The sequence below is a fragment of the Octopus sinensis genome, linkage group LG10, assembly GCF_006345805.1.
Source record: "Octopus sinensis linkage group LG10, ASM634580v1, whole genome shotgun sequence".
NCBI classification, from domain to species: domain Eukaryota; kingdom Metazoa; phylum Mollusca; class Cephalopoda; order Octopoda; family Octopodidae; genus Octopus; species Octopus sinensis.
The window spans coordinates 22,803,719-22,821,355 of record NC_043006.1 but is presented as its reverse complement, the minus strand read 5'-3'; the positions used below and the strand labels follow the sequence as shown (position 1 = coordinate 22,821,355).

General features: G+C 37.1%; 1 protein-coding gene across 3 annotated transcripts in view; it reads left to right on the top strand.

Annotated features, from left to right (window-relative positions):
- Positions 1-17,277, top strand: part of LOC115216713 (protein timeless-like) — a 47,615-nt gene extending 30,338 nt beyond the window's left edge. For all 3 annotated transcript variants that reach the window (XM_029786249.2, XM_029786251.2, XM_029786250.2), the window contains 11 exons: positions 253-368; positions 913-1,099; positions 4,480-4,678; positions 7,830-7,939; positions 8,821-8,938; positions 10,276-10,459; positions 11,103-11,159; positions 12,344-12,544; positions 13,388-13,597; positions 15,404-15,506; positions 16,446-17,277. In XM_029786249.2, the coding sequence (XP_029642109.1) occupies positions 253-368; positions 913-1,099; positions 4,480-4,678; positions 7,830-7,939; positions 8,821-8,938; positions 10,276-10,459; positions 11,103-11,159; positions 12,344-12,544; positions 13,388-13,597; positions 15,404-15,506; positions 16,446-16,503 (1,543 nt within the window). In that variant the 3' untranslated portion in view covers positions 16,504-17,277. The remainder of the gene's footprint in view (positions 1-252; positions 369-912; positions 1,100-4,479; positions 4,679-7,829; positions 7,940-8,820; positions 8,939-10,275; positions 10,460-11,102; positions 11,160-12,343; positions 12,545-13,387; positions 13,598-15,403; positions 15,507-16,445) is intronic.
- The last annotated feature ends 360 nt before the right edge of the window (positions 17,278-17,637 follow it).

The window sequence follows — 17,637 nt, the reverse complement described above, 5'->3', positions numbered from 1 at the left end:
CACAAGCATGTATCTGACTCATACGTTGTTCGTTCCCACTATCTACTCTCACAGCTGGTTCTTGCTGCTAGCTCCCCCTACATGTTCCCACGGCCTACTGTTACTACATGCTCCCACTATCTACTCTCACAGCTGGTTCTTGCTGCTAGCTCCCCCTACCTATTCCCATGGCCTGTTTCTACGACAGGCTCCTTTTGCCTGCTTTTATTGACTCTGTTAATGATCCTTGTATTTTATTGCCTTTCTCTTCAGGCTTCATTTCACTGTAGCTTCAATCAAGGAGATGCTGAAAACTATTGAAGTCTATGACAGTCATCTTTCGGTGCTTTTGTCCAAGGATGATGTCCAAAATATGGAAAATTTGAAATGTAAGTGCACTTGAACTCTTTTCTTCTTGTTTATTTTTTTTTTATGGAAAAAATTGATTATATCAATTTTATATAGAGAGAGTACTTCACTGGTACTTCATTTATCAACCTTAAATGATAGGAGAAAGTGGGAGAATGATTGTGAGTACATGATATACTTGACATACTATGTCTGAAAAGACTGGAGGGTCATGATTAGAATGTCTTTGCATCCAGTCATAGAAAATCTGCCTCAAGTTTCCTCTGATCTATACAAAACATGGAATAGTGGACATTAAGATAATAATAATCATCATCATCATTTAACTTCCGCTTTCCATGCTAGCATGGGTTGGACAATTCGACTGAGGTCTGGTGAACCAGACTCCAATCTGATCTGGCAGAGTTTCTACAGCTGGATGCCCTTTCTAACGCCAAAGATAATGATAATATTAAATGAGAAACTGTGTTTAGAAAGTGTAAATTATTATTGTATTTATTATTTCATTGCTATAGTTTATCATGCTTGACTGCATTTACCTATTTTCTTTCATAAATTTTACAGGTGCTCTCCTTAATATGACAGACTTAAGACAAATGTTTCTCTTGCTGATTCGATCTTGGGAGAACCAAAGTTACTCATTTCTACGAGACTTGATTGTCACAAACCATACTTTCCTCTTGCTTCTGGACCAATGGCACCAACAGATTCCCAGTACTCAGAACTTTGAGATGATTCAGCACATAAACCAGTAAGTCTTCCTCCTTCTTCTTCTCTACATTGGTTCTCAACTTTTTGTAACTCAGTGACCCCTTCCATTGAATTGAGTTTTACAAATCCTCCTTCCTCATATTTTACCTCCCCCCCCCCCAAGGGAAAAAAAGCCCAGAAAACAGCTGGTCATTTTAATTAAACAGAAGCTAGTTTTACACTGTGGTTTATTATCTACATCATAGCTACTCAAAGTGGGTGATATTGCCCAACATTGGATGATTTCAACTTACAGGTGGGCAATGGGTGAATTTCTAGAAAATGATGGGCAATTTGAAATTTTGGTCGGTGATATGAACATTTTGTGGGTGACAATGAATTTTTAGAAATTAAGTCTGCATTTACTGATATCTAGGCATGCCTAGAATAAGGAAGCATCTATTTGACTACTTGCATTGTATTAAAAAACCGGACTTGTTTATTGATTGAATATTTTTGTTGCAGTTTTTGAGATGGTTATCATGTGTGTTAAGAATAGTAGCCAAATAGGCCTAGGCCTTAAATCATACTCCACTACAAATTTTTTTTTGCATAATCATATGAAGTCCCGTGTATAGAATTCAAATTTGCAAAGATTTTCTGAAAGCTCCAAAAAATACAAAAGTTATGAGGGGTAATATGTAATTCTGTGGTTTCATATCAAAACACAAGTTCTATTTTCAGGATATTGATAAAATGTGCAGTCAAGCACAAAATGACGGCTTTGAAACCAAGTTTCTTGACTGGGTGAAAATGATCAAACATTTTCTCTTTGGGAATACCATATTACCTTTCTGACACCGTCTGTAGAAATTCATTTTCACATTTTCACTTTACTGATGCCTCCAGTCAAGAAAATTGGTCCACAGTACAGTAGTGATTATTTATCGTTTGGATTTATTCCCGCTTCTCAGAACTCTCAGTTACTAGTGTGCCTTCTTTGCCATCAAACATTGACCAACGAAGCAATGAAACCTTCATGCTTGAAGTATCACAGTGATGCAAAGCATTCTGACAAGAAGGACAAGCCGTTATCATACTTTATGCAACTGAGCTCTTGATGAAATTTTTTCTACCTTGCCTGCCTTGGGCCTCCAGTTCCTGATGGAATTGGAGGAGGTGCTGCCACAATGACATAAGTCATGTATTGAGCACTTTCAGACCTGGTAGAGCCTAACCTACTCCAGGTCTAACTACTGCTGATTTCTTCCAGAGAAATAAAGAAAGTAATGAGTGTATTCACACAAATTTTTTTAGTATCATCATCATCATTGTTTAACGTCTGTTTTCCATGCTAGCATGGGTTGGACGGTTCGACCGGGGATCTGAGAAGCCAGAAGGCTGCACCAGGCTCCAGTCTGATCTGGCAGTGCTTCTACAACTGGATGCCTTTCCTAATGCCAACCACTCCTTGAGTGTAGTGGGTGTTTTTTACGTGCCACCGGCACAGGTGCCAGGCGAGGCTGGCAATGGCCACGATCAGATTGGTGCATTTTACGTGCCACCAGCACAGAAGCCAGTCGAGGCGGTGCTGGCATAATTGTAATTAATGCTCTCGTCAAGATTCTTGTACACTTGAGTGTTTATCTTTTCACCGTTGAATTTTCACCATTCCACTTCCATCGGTGGATATACCAATATATTTTACACTAACACATACACACATACAAACATTCACATAATCATAACAACCAACGTGTGTAGCAAATTCGCTATGCATATACATACACAGACACCATTCAGTTTGTCATCACCCCTTCCTTCGTCAGTCATCCCTTGTGACAGACAGAAACACAAGAGGATTATATATTAGTAAATGATTTAGTATGTAGTGGTGTGCAGTTGCATTTGTCTATGTATTAATGTTTGTACCTGAGGGTGTGTGCTTGTTTCACTTTTTCTGATACCACCTCCATCACTACCACCACCTTTCTCTTTCTTCTCTTAAATCAAGTCACATGTTCTTCAGCTTGTTTTAGTTGTCACCCACGTGTATGCACCAGCCATTTTTGTTTTACTTTTGTTTATTTTTTTTTGTACTGATTTCAATCAAAGTGACAGAAAAACACTTACCCATAACTTACTGTTAAGCATAATTGGTATAAAGAAAACTCTGTGTGTGTGTCTGTGTGTGTGCTTAAGTAATAAAACAGCTCCAATGCTTTAGAATGAAATAGAATGGAAGAATGTATAAAAGTCAGAAAGAAAAGAGGATACATGGTTTAAACAACCATTTGGTAATTTGGTGATTGCTATTCATTTCAAAAAGAGAGGAGAGGGAGGAACCGGTGGGGCAAAGAGAGAAAGGGAGAGAGAGAGAGATTTTAAGTACTTAATCTATCAGTACTTTTATATGACGTCAAGTTATTATTACTGACTGAAGCTGACATAGCCTTCAGTTAATCCTGCTATTAGCAATTAATCTCATTAATGCAACTGCTGTTAATTTATAATGGTAGATTCAGACTTCATAGTGATATGTCCCGCATTATGACAACGTATTTCGTTGTCTGTGTGACTGACCCAAACAGCGTACCTTGCTGATTGACCCTACTTATGGAGTCTGTCCGCTATTTATTAGTAATAGACCAGCCCACTTCTTACCTGGGGGGTCTCCACCACAACACATACCCAGCAGATTGTAGATGCATTTGCTCATTCTGCTTTCTCTGTCTGACTGTCTTTCTCTCACTGTGTTTGTTTGTCTATCTGTCCTTCCCTCTGTCTATCCTTCCCTGTATCAATCTGTCCCTCTGTTTGTCTATCTGCCTGTCTGCCCCTCAGTCTGTCCTTCCCTCTGTCTGCCCCCTCCCTATATCCATCTGTCCCTCTGTTTGTCTCTCTGCCTATCTGCCCCTCAGTCTGTTCTTTCCCTGGTCTGTCCCTCTGTCTCTCTGCCTGTCTGCCCCTCAGTCTATCCTTCCCTCTGTCTATCCCTCCTTATATCCATCTTTCCCTCCCTATATCCATTTATTCCTCTGTTTGTCTATCTGCCTGTCTACCCCTCAATCTGTCTATCCCTTTGTCTGTCTGTGTGTCTCTGTCTATCTATTTGTCTGCCAATCTGTCTATTCTTCATTCTACCTGTCAGTTTAGCTTTCCCTCTGCCTGTCCCCTTCCCTCTCTCTCTCTCTCCCTAATACTCTCTGTTGTGTCAGTGCTTATCAATAAAGAATGATTTATCAGTTATCTAATCTATCAATCAATCAATCAATCAACAATTAATCTACAACATAATCTACTACTAGCTAATATTTTACTCTCACTTCTTAATATTTTCAGCTTTATTTTTTTCTATGTAAAAAAAAAAAAATTGCAAAGCAAACAATTAAAAAATAAAGAGAAAAACACTTATTTAATCAAATTTTTGTATGTTTTCAGATTTTCTACAATCAAAGTGATGCAGCGATATGGTTTCTTGCTGGAGAAATTTAACAAAAACAGTCCCTGTGTGAATGACAGCATTTTTACCATGATGCACCATGTTGCTGGTGATTGCAAAAGCCCAGAAGTTCTGATGCAAATGCCTATTTTAAAACTATTCACAGATCTTTGTGATGACGACAAAGTTATTTCTAATGTGAGTTGGTTTACTGAATTCTTCACATAGGAATGACTTTAAGAAATACTTTCCATTCTATCTCAGCTTTCTTGTGGTAATTGAATTGACCTAAGCTAAGTCTCAAAACCGTTACTTTGAATGTTATGGCCACAGCCTCAACATTTGGCCAGCCTCAACTCTTGGTCATAACCTCAATTCTAGATTTCAACGTCAACTCTTGGTCATAAGCTTAACTCTTGATCCCAACCTCAACTCTTGCTTATTACTTCAACTCTTGATTACTGCCTCAACTCTTGCTTATTACTTCAACTCTTGATTACTGCCTCAACTCTTGCTTATTACTTCAACTCTTGATTACTGCCTCAACTCTTGATTATTACCGCAACTCTTGATCATAACCTCAACTCTTGATCATAGTCTCAAATTTTGATCATAATCTCAATTATTGGTCATATGCTCAACTCTTGATCATAACTTCAGTTCTTGATCATAACTTCAACTATTGGTCATAATCTCATGACTTGGTCAACTTTTGGCTTAAGCTTCAGCTCTTATGTCATAACCTCGAGTTTTGACCACAACCTGAGTTCTTGACCATAATTTCAACTCTATTCAATATCTCAGGTATTTAAGCATATATACTGACATTCTTTCTACTGATAGAGTACTTTGACCTAGTTCTTAGTTCCTTGGTCTGTCAGTTTGGATGTTTTCACAGAAATTTGCTGATATATCACTCTGTGGTATGACACTAATTTAGACAAGCAGGTTGCATGGTACTGTAATTGTCAAGCTGCATCCTGAAGATGGCTTCAGTTCCAGAAAATTTTTTTACCTTCATCGTATGATGGCCCTCTAAATAGTTCAAGTGTACTGGTGGGACATTTTCCCATGACACTGGCACTAAGAAGGTCACAGGCTATTTAGCTAATTTTCAAAGATTCAGTCATCAACCTGCTACCACTACAAGCTCACAGACATACTATTTCATCTCATAGATCCTCTTTACCATTATTATGACAGTTTCTGCTTCTTTGAACAAACAATGTATTATCTCTACTACTGTACAATATTACATTAGAACAAAGCCAAAAATCGTTGAGAATGGATTTAGTTGATTTAATCCACCTTATTAAGTAATTCTAGTGGGATTTCAACTCGGAATACAGGACATAATTTATAATTCTAGTGGGATTTCAACTCGGAATACAGGACATAATTTATACCACCTGACCACACTCATTGAGGACCATGCCATGGGTAGTTCTCAAAAACCAAAAAAAAATTTAATATCTTATTAACCCTTTTACCATTTAAACCAGCCAAAATATTCTTCTTGTTTTATGTTCAAACTGGCCATATTTGGCCCCTAACCAGCCCTACAGTATCATTCTAAAAATCTGCTGTTACCTCATAAAAATCTCAAAGCTATGAGACGATGTATTCAAAACATGTGAATACACAAGAATTACATTTGATAGAATAATTTAAAGGGTTAATATCAATAAAAACACTAGTGGCTGCATCAGTTATCACCACTAATTATCATAGATAAATGAAATTTAAAACAATACACCAGTTAAAAATAAATGACGTAAGCAAGAGTGAGACCTCAAGTGAAACTGTCACGTTCAGTAGGTGTGCTGTGCTGGAACAAGCAGTACTTGGTCGTCATTAAACAATTAATCGAGGAAAGACCTATAGTGAGCAGAAATGGATTTCAGAGGATTATACAGTTTTCATGGAATGTTATTTCAGAGCAAAGAATGAAGAAGGTAAAAGTGTTTGTGGAAGAGTGCTCACAAACTGGGGCATAAGAAAGTAGAAAAGGTCTTGGAAAATGCTGATTTAAAAATAGAGGTATTAAAAATGTGGAGATGCTCAGCAGCAAAACATGCTTGTAATAGCATTTACCATTAGAGCTTTAGGTTCCATTTGTGAAAAATGGTTAGACTGCCTGGAACAGTTGGACATCAAAACCGATATGTAAGGGCTCCAAACATCTTCCTACTTGGGAACAGCTTATAAACTTAGAAAAGTACTTTTTGTCCAAGGTCTTTTGTTAAGGCTCAGCAGTTAATATGAAAAAGAATAGACAACTAAACCTGGTATTTTATATTCACATCTATATCTATATCATCATCATCATCATCATCATCATCATCATCATCATCATCACTTAACATCTCTTTTCCATGCTGGTATGGGTTGGGCAGTTTGACAGGAGCTGGTAAGCCAAAGGACTGCACCAAACTCCAGTCATCTGTTTTGGCATGGCTTTCTATGCCTGGATGCCCTTCCTAACACCAAGCACTTTAAAGAGTGTACAGGGTGCTTTTTATGTGGTGCTGGCACAGGTGCTTTTTATATGGCATTGGCATCATACTGTTCTTTAAAATAATAATAATAATAATAATAATAATAATAATAATAATAATAATAATAGTGATAATCCTTTTTATGTTGGCTCAAGGCCAGCAGTTTATTGAGGAGTGGAGTTGTCGATTACTTTGACCTTAGTACTTGCCTGGTACTTATTTCATCAACCCCAATAGGATAAAAGGCAAAGTTGACTTCAGGAGGATTTGAACTCAGAGCATAAAGAGCCAGAAGAAATATTGCAAAACATGTTTTTTCCAAGGTTTTGATTCTGCCAGCTTACAACCATAGTAGTAATCATAATAATAGTCCTTTCTAATATATAGGGCACAAGGCCTGAAATTTCAGGGGATGCAGTAGTTGATTAGATTGCACCCCCAATGCTCAACTGATATCTATGTTATAGATCCCAAAATTATGACAAGCAAAGCTGACCTTGGTGAAATTTGAGCCCAGAACATAAGACCAAAAGAAATATCATTATTTTGTCTGGCAAGCTATCGACTCTAACAGCTTGCTGCCTTAGTAGTTAGTAGTAGCAGTAGCAGTAGCAGCAGCAGCAGTATTTTTTTTTTTTGGTGGCACGTAAAAAGCACCCACTACACTCACGGAGTGGTTGGCATTAGGAAGGGCATCCAGCTGTAGAAACACAGCCAGATTAGACTGGAGCCTGGTGCAGCCTCCTGGCTTCCCAGACCCTGGTCGAACCGTCCAACCCATGCTAGCATGGAAAAGCGGACGTTAAACGATGAATAATAATAATGTGATTTTCTTTTCTTCTGTTTTGCAGGAAGCCAGTGATGTAATGGAATATGTAATGCACAAATTTATGGTGACTGCTGCAGAAGATCCCAGTTTATGTGCAAAATATCTGTTTAGCATGGAGGCTAATAACATGAAGTAAGTCCATATTCTTTTTTTGTTCTTTGATTTAACTTTGGAAACACAAGATGATGTACGAAAATTATATTTATTGGAAAATATAATTTTAACAAATATTCAAAATTAGTGTACAAAATACAAATAGTTTATATATTATTTGTAGAGGAAGAAGCAAAAATGGAAGTTTTGCAGTCAGGAAATTGAATGTATTTAATTCAAGCTCAGTTGATGCAAAGGTAGATTAATAGTATTCAGTGATGCGAGGGTACTTAGGTTTTAGCTAATCCTTCTTCTTCTGAAAGCCAGCAGCTCCCTTATCTGCCTAATTGATTTTGTTTCTAACATAGGCAGACATAAGGTTGGAAATTTGGAGGATTAGTGTTAGTTAATGTGATTGACCTCAGTAATATGTATTCATCTAACCCATGCTATCAAGGGAAAATGGATGTAAAACAAATGGATTAATTAATTCTGAAATTCTGCATGTATGATTGTGTGCCTGGATATGCTTTGTGTATGTGTGTGTGGCGTGTACTCGCCTGTGCATGTATTTTGTGTATGTATACTAGTGTGTGTGTGTGTGTGTGTTTGTCTGCTAGACAGCTGGTATTAGTTTGTTTATGTTTGCATATACAAACAAGCTGTTTGGCAAAAAGAGAGTGATAGCGTAAGTACCAGACATAGATTATAAGTACCAGGGTCTTAATTTGGTCACTTAGAACCCTTACATTCTTCAAAGCAGTGCCTAGAATGGCTATAATCCAATGACTGAAGCAAGCAAAAGAATGAAAGACTTTTTAGGATATGAAAGCAAAGTTAATATTGGAAATTTATAATAGAACTATATTTTCCCGCTTTTGTGTTTTCTGTGACTAATTATTGAATTTTTTTTTGTCTAGTATTGATCTGGATATTGCTTCAATGAATGACTATAAATCAGATGTTTCTATGTGCTCCAACACTGATTTTTCACCCCTAACCCATGGAGCTGTCTGTCCTAATGCTATCCACTTAAATGTAAGTTCTGCTCTCTGTCTTTTTTTTGATTTTTAAATTATGTGATTCTTTCTGATTTTTGCTTTCACCTCAGACACTATTTTTCTTGTCATTGCCATCTATGCAAGAAAGCTTGCCTCTATGCAGTCAAATGACTCTCTAGAAACAGCAATGAAACCTTACTGCCTTAAAAAAGGGAAGTATACTTTGGAGTGTACTGTCATAGATATATTGTGTAACTGAATAATAATAATGATAAAAAAAAAACAAAAAAAACTTGTGGTCATGGATCTACTCAAATAAGCTGACCTGGGGCTAAACAACATCAACATCAACAACAATATCATCATCACCACAACTAATATTATCATCTAATAGAACCAGTGTGGGAGTTTGACTGCCTAGAAATTGCACTCTATCAACATTGTCATTTTATGACCACTTTCCATGCTAGCATAGATCGGATGAATCATCATAGTCAGACTCAGTTCTTTAATTGAAGTTACTGGCCTCCAAGACTCTAAAGTAAAGAGGGAATGGTCATGAATGGTTGGAATGCCTTTGATAATAGGACTTTCCAATGAAGGCTAAACTGGGGCTAATCAACAGAAATTCATCTATAAGAGAAGAGAAAAAGGAGATTATGATATATGTTTTAGATTGTCTCAGAACTTTCAGAGATTTTTAGAGCAAAGGGGAAATGAAGCATAAAGAACTGTAGAGGGAACCTGTGGAAGAGGTAGACCCAAGAAGACATGGCACAATATGAAGCATGATCTTCAGATGTTGTGTCATGTGGAGGTAATGATGAGTGATGAAGACCTTCAGCGATTTGCTGTGCTCGGCAAAACGTGTCAAGTGAAATCATAGTTGTAGCCAGGACTGGTGACAAGTAAAAAGGCACCTGTGCCAGTGACACATAAAAAGCACCTGCTACACTCTTGGAGTGGTTGGCATTAGGAAAGGCATCCAGCCATAGAAACCATACCAAATCAGACTGGAACCTGGTACAGCTCTCTGGCCTATTAATCTCAGTCAAACTGTCTAGCCCGTGCCGGCATGGAAAATAGATGCTAAATGATGATGATGATGATGATGATGACTAGCTACATCTGGCAGTAGAACACCAAATCAGTCGTGTTTTGCTGGGAGTTTTCTTGAAAATATGGTGAGGGGTGGCACCAGAAAAGATTTCTGGCCACTGAAAATCCACTTCAATGAACTTCCTTTGACAATGCAAACATGGAAAAAGTGAACATTAATATGATTATAGTGATAGATTTATATTTTGATTTTGTTTAATATGAAACGTTTTTTCTTTTTTTTAATTTTATGACATTTCTTAACTGTTCTTTTAGGATGATTTCACTGATTCTGAGAAAAATAACGATAAAGAAAGAGATTTGTTAGAGAAACAAATTCAGAACATGAATAATGAAACTGTCATCCAATTTTGTATTGCGAAACTACATGAAAAGAAAATGTCCTATCAGCTACTTTGGCTCCAGACTGTTCTCTTGGAGACTTATTTTGTGAAATATGGTTAGTATACTTTTTCAAATATGGTTAGTATTCTACCTATTAAGGTGTGAGATGTTCTTGCTGAGAAGGTGTCTGTATCTGTTCATGATGACAGGCACCTAAAACAACTAGTGAAAGTATGGTACATGCTAGCAGATCATACTCATTTGTTAGTGACAGCTATGCTTTTTATTACCATTTGTGTCATAACATAGGAACAAATTTTTGGAATGTTATAAACATTGTTTTATCATGGGTACAAGCTATGCAATCTTATCATAAGCTACTCATTATATTTCCTCAATTTATATTGTGGTCATGTGATCACATGACCGACTGGACTATCAGATGCTGTTACACATCACAGGTCACAATGCGCTTTGCATTGTTTTAGCCATCAAATGATGCCACCCCACTGGCTAGTTGAACAGGCCAACAGGGGACTGAAACAATGTGAAATGAAGTGTTCTGCTCAAGAACACAATGTGCCGCCTGGTCTGAGAATCGAACCCATGATTTAGCAATTGTGAGTGCAACAGCCTAACCACTAGGCCACTCACCTTCACATTTATTTTTGTTGTATTTATCATAAAGTATAGTTTGTGTTACATTTCATTATCTTATTGTCATATAATATATAATATTGTTTCTTTATGTTTTATAGTTGGAACTTCAAATGATAAATACCAAATGGAGGAGCCAATACCTTTATATTATTCCCGTAAGTAGAATGGTCTTTTGTGGTTTCCCTTTCTCTCATATTTCTCTCATCATCTGTGAAATAGCATCTCTAATAATGCTCTGTCTTATCTTCTACTGCTGTCACCTTTTACTGTTCTTTCCTCTAGAATGTACCCTTTATTATTGTCTTCTGTTACTGATCCTCTGTAAGTTTTCCCTCTAGCATGCTCCCTATTTTGTAAAATATCTCTTTTATCCTATGCTCAATTTGTAGAAAAGGCATAGGTAGAAACTCCATAAAATGTACCCGGTGTTAGCTATGGACACATAAGAGGTGCAGCAATATCAGAGGAAGGTTAACAGGGAATATAGTTTTTGTGTGTGGAAGGTGCATAGGTACAATTAACACTAAAAAAGTACAGAAAATAGATTCCATCATATGCTGAATAATTTGCACAGATGATTTGTTTATAGAGATCAAATATTTGTACTGCACACGAACTCACTCTTTCCATCAAATCAACATTGCCTGTCATCAGGAGGATTGCAGAGCAATGCAAGGTGAAGTGTTTTGCTCAAGAACACATTGCACTGCCAGGTCCAAGAATCCGACTCACAAACTCATGGTCATCTCCACCCCACCCCCAACACACTCACATATTATAGGCTTCTACAGTTTCTATCAACCTAATTCATTTACCAGGCATTGGTCAGCATTAGAAGACACTTGACCAAGGTACTGTATGAGACTACTTGAAACCTGCTGAGAATTAAGTTTAACCCTTTAGCATTTAAACCGGCCATATCCGGCCAAAAGTATTCTGCCTGTTTTATGTTCAAACTGGCCAGATCTGGTCTTTCACACCAACCCTACAATATCATTCTAAAAATTAACAGCTACCTCATCAAAATCTCATAGCTACAAGATTAATGCCTGATTAGTTCAAGGCAATGTGGATAAAAAGGGATTAATTTTGGCAGAATAATGCGAACACTAAAGGGTTAAAAGCCATAATTCTTACATTAGTGTCATCATTATTATCTTAGCATTGAGGTGAGTTTAAAGACTCCCCACCTATGTTTGGGAAAATTACTGGGAATTTAAGGGAATCCCTTAGTTGTGTTCTGTTAATAGGTAACTTTTTATAACCTTTTACCTTAATATATAATTATCTCCTACCTTTTCTCTTTCTCCTCCCTTTTCTTCTTTTGTACATTTTTTAGTCCAAAACCGACCTGTTCCACTCATTCCATACAACGGTAGACAAGAAACAGCTTTAGAGGATTGCCACTTCCAGACTTTACTCAAATACCTCGGTTTCTACAATGGCAGTAACTCTGGATGGATTTTTCCACATATTCCAGAGTTCTGGACCATTGACCAACTCATGTCAAAGGCTGAAGAAATTGGACCCCTTAACAATGGTAATTTTTTCTTTTGTTTGCCATGAAACTCATCATCATCATCACTACCATCATCATACTCTGTTATCCATTATCATTCATCATCATTATCATGACCATCATCACCCGTCATCATCATCATGGTTGTCGTCATCTATTATCACCATCAACATCAGCAAACAAAGATTCACATTACAGTGTTGTTTATTATCATAGGTGCATATAAAGATTCACATTGCAATGTATAGTGTGTTAGCATAGGCACACAAATTCACATTACAGTGTTTAAGCAGGGCACACATAGAGATTAACATTTCAGTGTGTGGTGTGTTAACACAGACACGTATGTGATCTGATCAATAAGTATCCGGACTGTTGCCATAGTAATGAAGCTAAAGCACACAGAGTGAAGCCGCTTGGCACAGATTGACCTTGACCTCTGCTGTGCATGTGCACTACATTTTAATGTTCTAGCTCACTTCCACTGTTTACAGCAATGCTTGGAAGGAAGGTGTGTAGCATGTGATTGTCACATTGACCACGACAGAGAAAGTTGAGTAGAAAATCTGCATCAAATTTTGCCAAAAGCTTGGTGATACTATTTCCAAAAATAGAAAAGGAAAATAGCTGGTCATCACTGGAATGATTTTTATCATGCAATAAAGATTGATCATACAATAAAGATTGATCACCACTGCCACCACCTCCATCATCACCACCACCACCACCACCAACAACACCAACAACAACAACGATAACAATATGTTACTTATTTCATTATCTATCTCTTGACTTCCATTGTCACCATCTTCTCTTCAATCACAATTAACTTCGTTTACTAATTAATAATGATTTCTTTGACAGCTGCCATTGACAGCAGAACCCAGGAAGCTTTGCTGGAAAATCAACCGAACTATTACCAGGAAATGCAGTTGAAACGAATCTACACACTGCACACATACATTGTCTCAACACTACAGAACGGTGATTGGGCATCAGAAAAGTGGATTCACAGGCTGCTCTCGTACAACAGGCAAGACATAGAAAGATCTGAAATGACTTTCAAGTGTGAAGGTAAGGCTTTTTGGCTTAATTGATTATACAGATATTTCATTTTTTACATTTAGTTTGCAAGATTCTGGGTGTGAACTTGTATCTTTTGTCTTTTGCTCGTTTCATTCATTTACACTGTGGCCATGTTGGCGAAAGCGATGTGGTGGACAACGAAAAACCTGGCTGATGACAGTCAAGGCTGATCAGGAACCGAACCTAGGCCCCCCATATCTACGGTGTTCGCCGCTGGAATAAGGAGTGGTTGGAGATCACACGGTCATTAGCCTCAAATCGCCAGGCCTGGTCGGCGTTTGTGAGAGATGCCGCATTGAGGAAGAATGAAGCCAGCTCAACCCACCCCGGGTGAATGCTGTCTCAAGTCAAGTCATGTTGGGGCACTACCTTGTAGAATTTTTAATTCAGTGGATCAGCCCCAGTACTTATTTTTGTTAAGCCTAGTACTTAGTCTGTTAGTCTCTTTTGCTGAACTGCTAAGTTGTGGGGATATAAACACACCAACACTGGTTGTCAAGCAGTACTGGGGGACAAAAGCACACACACACAAGGCTTCTTTCAGTTTCCTCAGGTGCTACACAGTGGAACTGAACCCACAACCATGTAGTTGTGAAGCAAGCTTCTTATCACACAACCATGCTTGCCAGGAAGGTCATTACGCCAGTAATAAACACACACATTGGTTCTGTTTTACATCTTTTATATTCATTTGTCAATTGGTAACTGATTGTTTATCCAACCTAGCTGATTGAGTGATTGACTAAATGACTAATCAAACAATCAATTCATTAATTAGTTTAAAAGTTACCTTTTGATTAAAAAAAAAAGGGAAATAGAACCATGTTTATTATTGGCATAATGAACTTTCTAAGATACAACAGAAGATTTTGTCTGTCTGTCTGTATGTATGTATGTATGTATGTATGTATGTATGTATGTACGTATGTATGTATGTATGTATGTACGTACGTACGTACGTATGTACAGAAGTGTCAATCACCGAAAGTGGATGGAACTTGTGGATGAGAGAGACCCAGGAAGATATAGGATGAAGCGTTGAACACTGATCTCAAAACGCTGAGCCTTACAAAGGAGTAAACCAAGAACTGAGATATCTAGCATACAGCTGTACTCATGAAGACCCGTTCACCACAGTAGAATTGATATCAGTGCTAGTGTCACATAAAAAAAGCACCCAGTACACTCCATGGAGTGACTGATGTTAGGAAGGGCATCCAGTCATAGAAACTATGTCAGAACAGACAGTGGATCCTAGTGCAGCTCTTCAGCTTACTGGCTCCAGTCAAACCATCCAACCCATGCCAGCATGGGAATGGACGTTATATGATGATGATGCAATATCAAACCTAAAGACGTTTCTCTCCCCACTGTCAATCTCCTCAACCAAAGGGGATTATAGCCTCACAAGCTGCGTGATGACCTCAGTAGGGCAGGTGTCACAAAAAAAAAAAAAAATTTCCAATACTTGTTGCAAAGTGGTTGGTATTAAGAAGGGAAACCAGGTGTAGAAACCTTATCAAAGCAGACATTGGAACACGATGCAGCTCTCTGACCTTTTGGATCCTGTCAACTCATCCAACACATGCTAGCATGGAGCAGAGATGTTAAATGATGATGATGACATGTATGTATGTATGTATGTATGTGTGTGTGTGTGCGTCGTACAATATTGATTTGAATGGTACCACAGATTTTATCCTTAACGACTTATTCAATATCTAAAAATATTTAAATAAACAAAAAAAAAAAGAGATATATCCCTGTTAATTTATATTTCTTATTTCTTTGTAGACAAATCTAATTTGGATGATACGCTGGGATTTAATATGTCAAAAGCATTCTCAAGATATCCAGAGCATATTGAAACCACAGTCTCATCAAACAAAACTTTTGAGTAAGTATATGTCTTCTCCTCCACTGTCTTCTTTCAGCTATCTCCTGTCTTGAGCCACTAGCAGTTTTTAGACAATTAGCTGTCTATATAGTATTGGTTGGTTCCTTTAGTTTCCTCTAGCCCCCGTAAGAGAATTTTTCACTTTTCCCAGAAGTTAATAAAACACTTGTTAGTTATTCAGTGCTCCCACTGCAGACAACAGGGAACTGTGCATTTTGACTGAGTGGTTAAGAAGTTTACTTTGCAATCTTGTGTCCCTGGATTTGATACTGCTGCATGGCATCTTGGACAAGTGAATTTACCATAGCCTCAGACCAACCTGAACCTTCTGAGTTAATTTGGGTTGATAGAAACTATGCAGAAGTTCTTTGGACAGATTTTATCTGAATTTCAAAGCTCCAGTGTTGTCACACCTGTGTCATGCTAATTCTGGCTGAAAATATGTGACTGTGGAATACCCTGCCACTTTGTGCACTAATTTGAATAACTGGATGCCCATATGTTGAAATTAAGTTAATAGTTCATCATAATTTTGAAATGATTGATCTTAGATTAGTGTTTTGATAGTTATGATGAGAGAAGTTCTCATACGAGCCTTTTGGTGCATATTTTTTAAGGAGTCTGATCAGATGCCTTGCAATATTTCTTTTATTGCTGTGTTTTCTGAGCTTAAATACCATGGAAGTCAACTTTGCCCTTCATCCTTTCAGGACCAATAAAGTAAAGGACCATTTAAGTACCAGTGTCTTGTAGTGGATATCAACTAAGCTCATCACTCAAAATTGCTGGTTTCGTGTCTAAATTGGAAACATTTTATAGGCTAACCAAATTGAATAATATTTAGTTATTTGCCATAGCAGTATTCTCTTAGTGTTGTCATAGTAACATTACTCTTTGGTTTAATTGTTTTTTTAACTTTCATTTTGTTTCTGTCCTCAGTTTACCAAACTGGATAGGATATCCATGTGGCATGAACCAAATCATCGAAACCTCTTGAATTATTCACTGGAAACACATACTGATGTTTTACCATCACATCATCACAACGCATCAGTTCGTTACATTACATCGTGTCGCATTACATCACTTTCACACACCACATCACATCACATTGCATCAGAGCAATAAAACTTGGACTCATCTTCACCAACCTGTGCGATCATTAATTATTACATAGGAATTGTTTTCCCCATAGTGGAACAAACAAGCCAAAATGAAAAAAAATTAACAAACAAACAATATATGAAATAAAAATATGTTTAAAACAATTTCATTTGATAAAGAAAACAAAATTCTGACCAAAATACAAATACAAACCATTGAAATAAAAGAAAATATTTGGTAGTAGAATCATTTTGGAGAAGAGGACTTTAGGGAAAATTTATACCAATTTGAGTAAAATATTCTTTTTTTTTGTTAATTTTTAAAAGAAAATCAATTTACATTTATCAAGTTACTTGGTATTTATTTTTATTTTTTATTCATCAGACAGACTTTATACTTTTCAATATTCTTTTCTTTCCACATTACCAAATCTTTTGTTAGATTCCTTTCTTTATTAGTGTTGGTAAATGTGTAAGCATGTATATTGTATGAGTTACGTTTGTGTATGTATGCGTGTATGTTTGTGCTTCTATGAGAGGAAGAGGTCCAATGCATGCAGCTGCAACAGTGAGCATATTAAAACAGTGTGTGGAGCAAAATAAATATTTCTTGTTTGAAATAATGCACAAATTATACTATGTTAGTAAACAGTGTGAAAACTATGAAATAGAAGATTGGAAATACTTTACAAATGAGTTAGAAACATCTATTAAACATTTCTACAATATACATTGTTTTATTACTCTGTGTGTGTGTGTGTGAAGGTGGCGAGCTGGCAGAGTTGTTAGCATGCCAGACAAACTGCTTAGCGGGTTTCAATCATTTTTATATTCTTAATTCATATTCCGCTGAGGTCAACTTTGCCTTTCATCCACTCAGAGGTCATTGAAATAAGAACCAGTTGTGCGCTGAGAATTGATGTAATCAATTAGCTCCACAAAAGAAAGGATTATTTCTGTATGTGTGCATGCATTTACACACACATACATACATACAGAACACACACACACACACTCACAAACTCTCT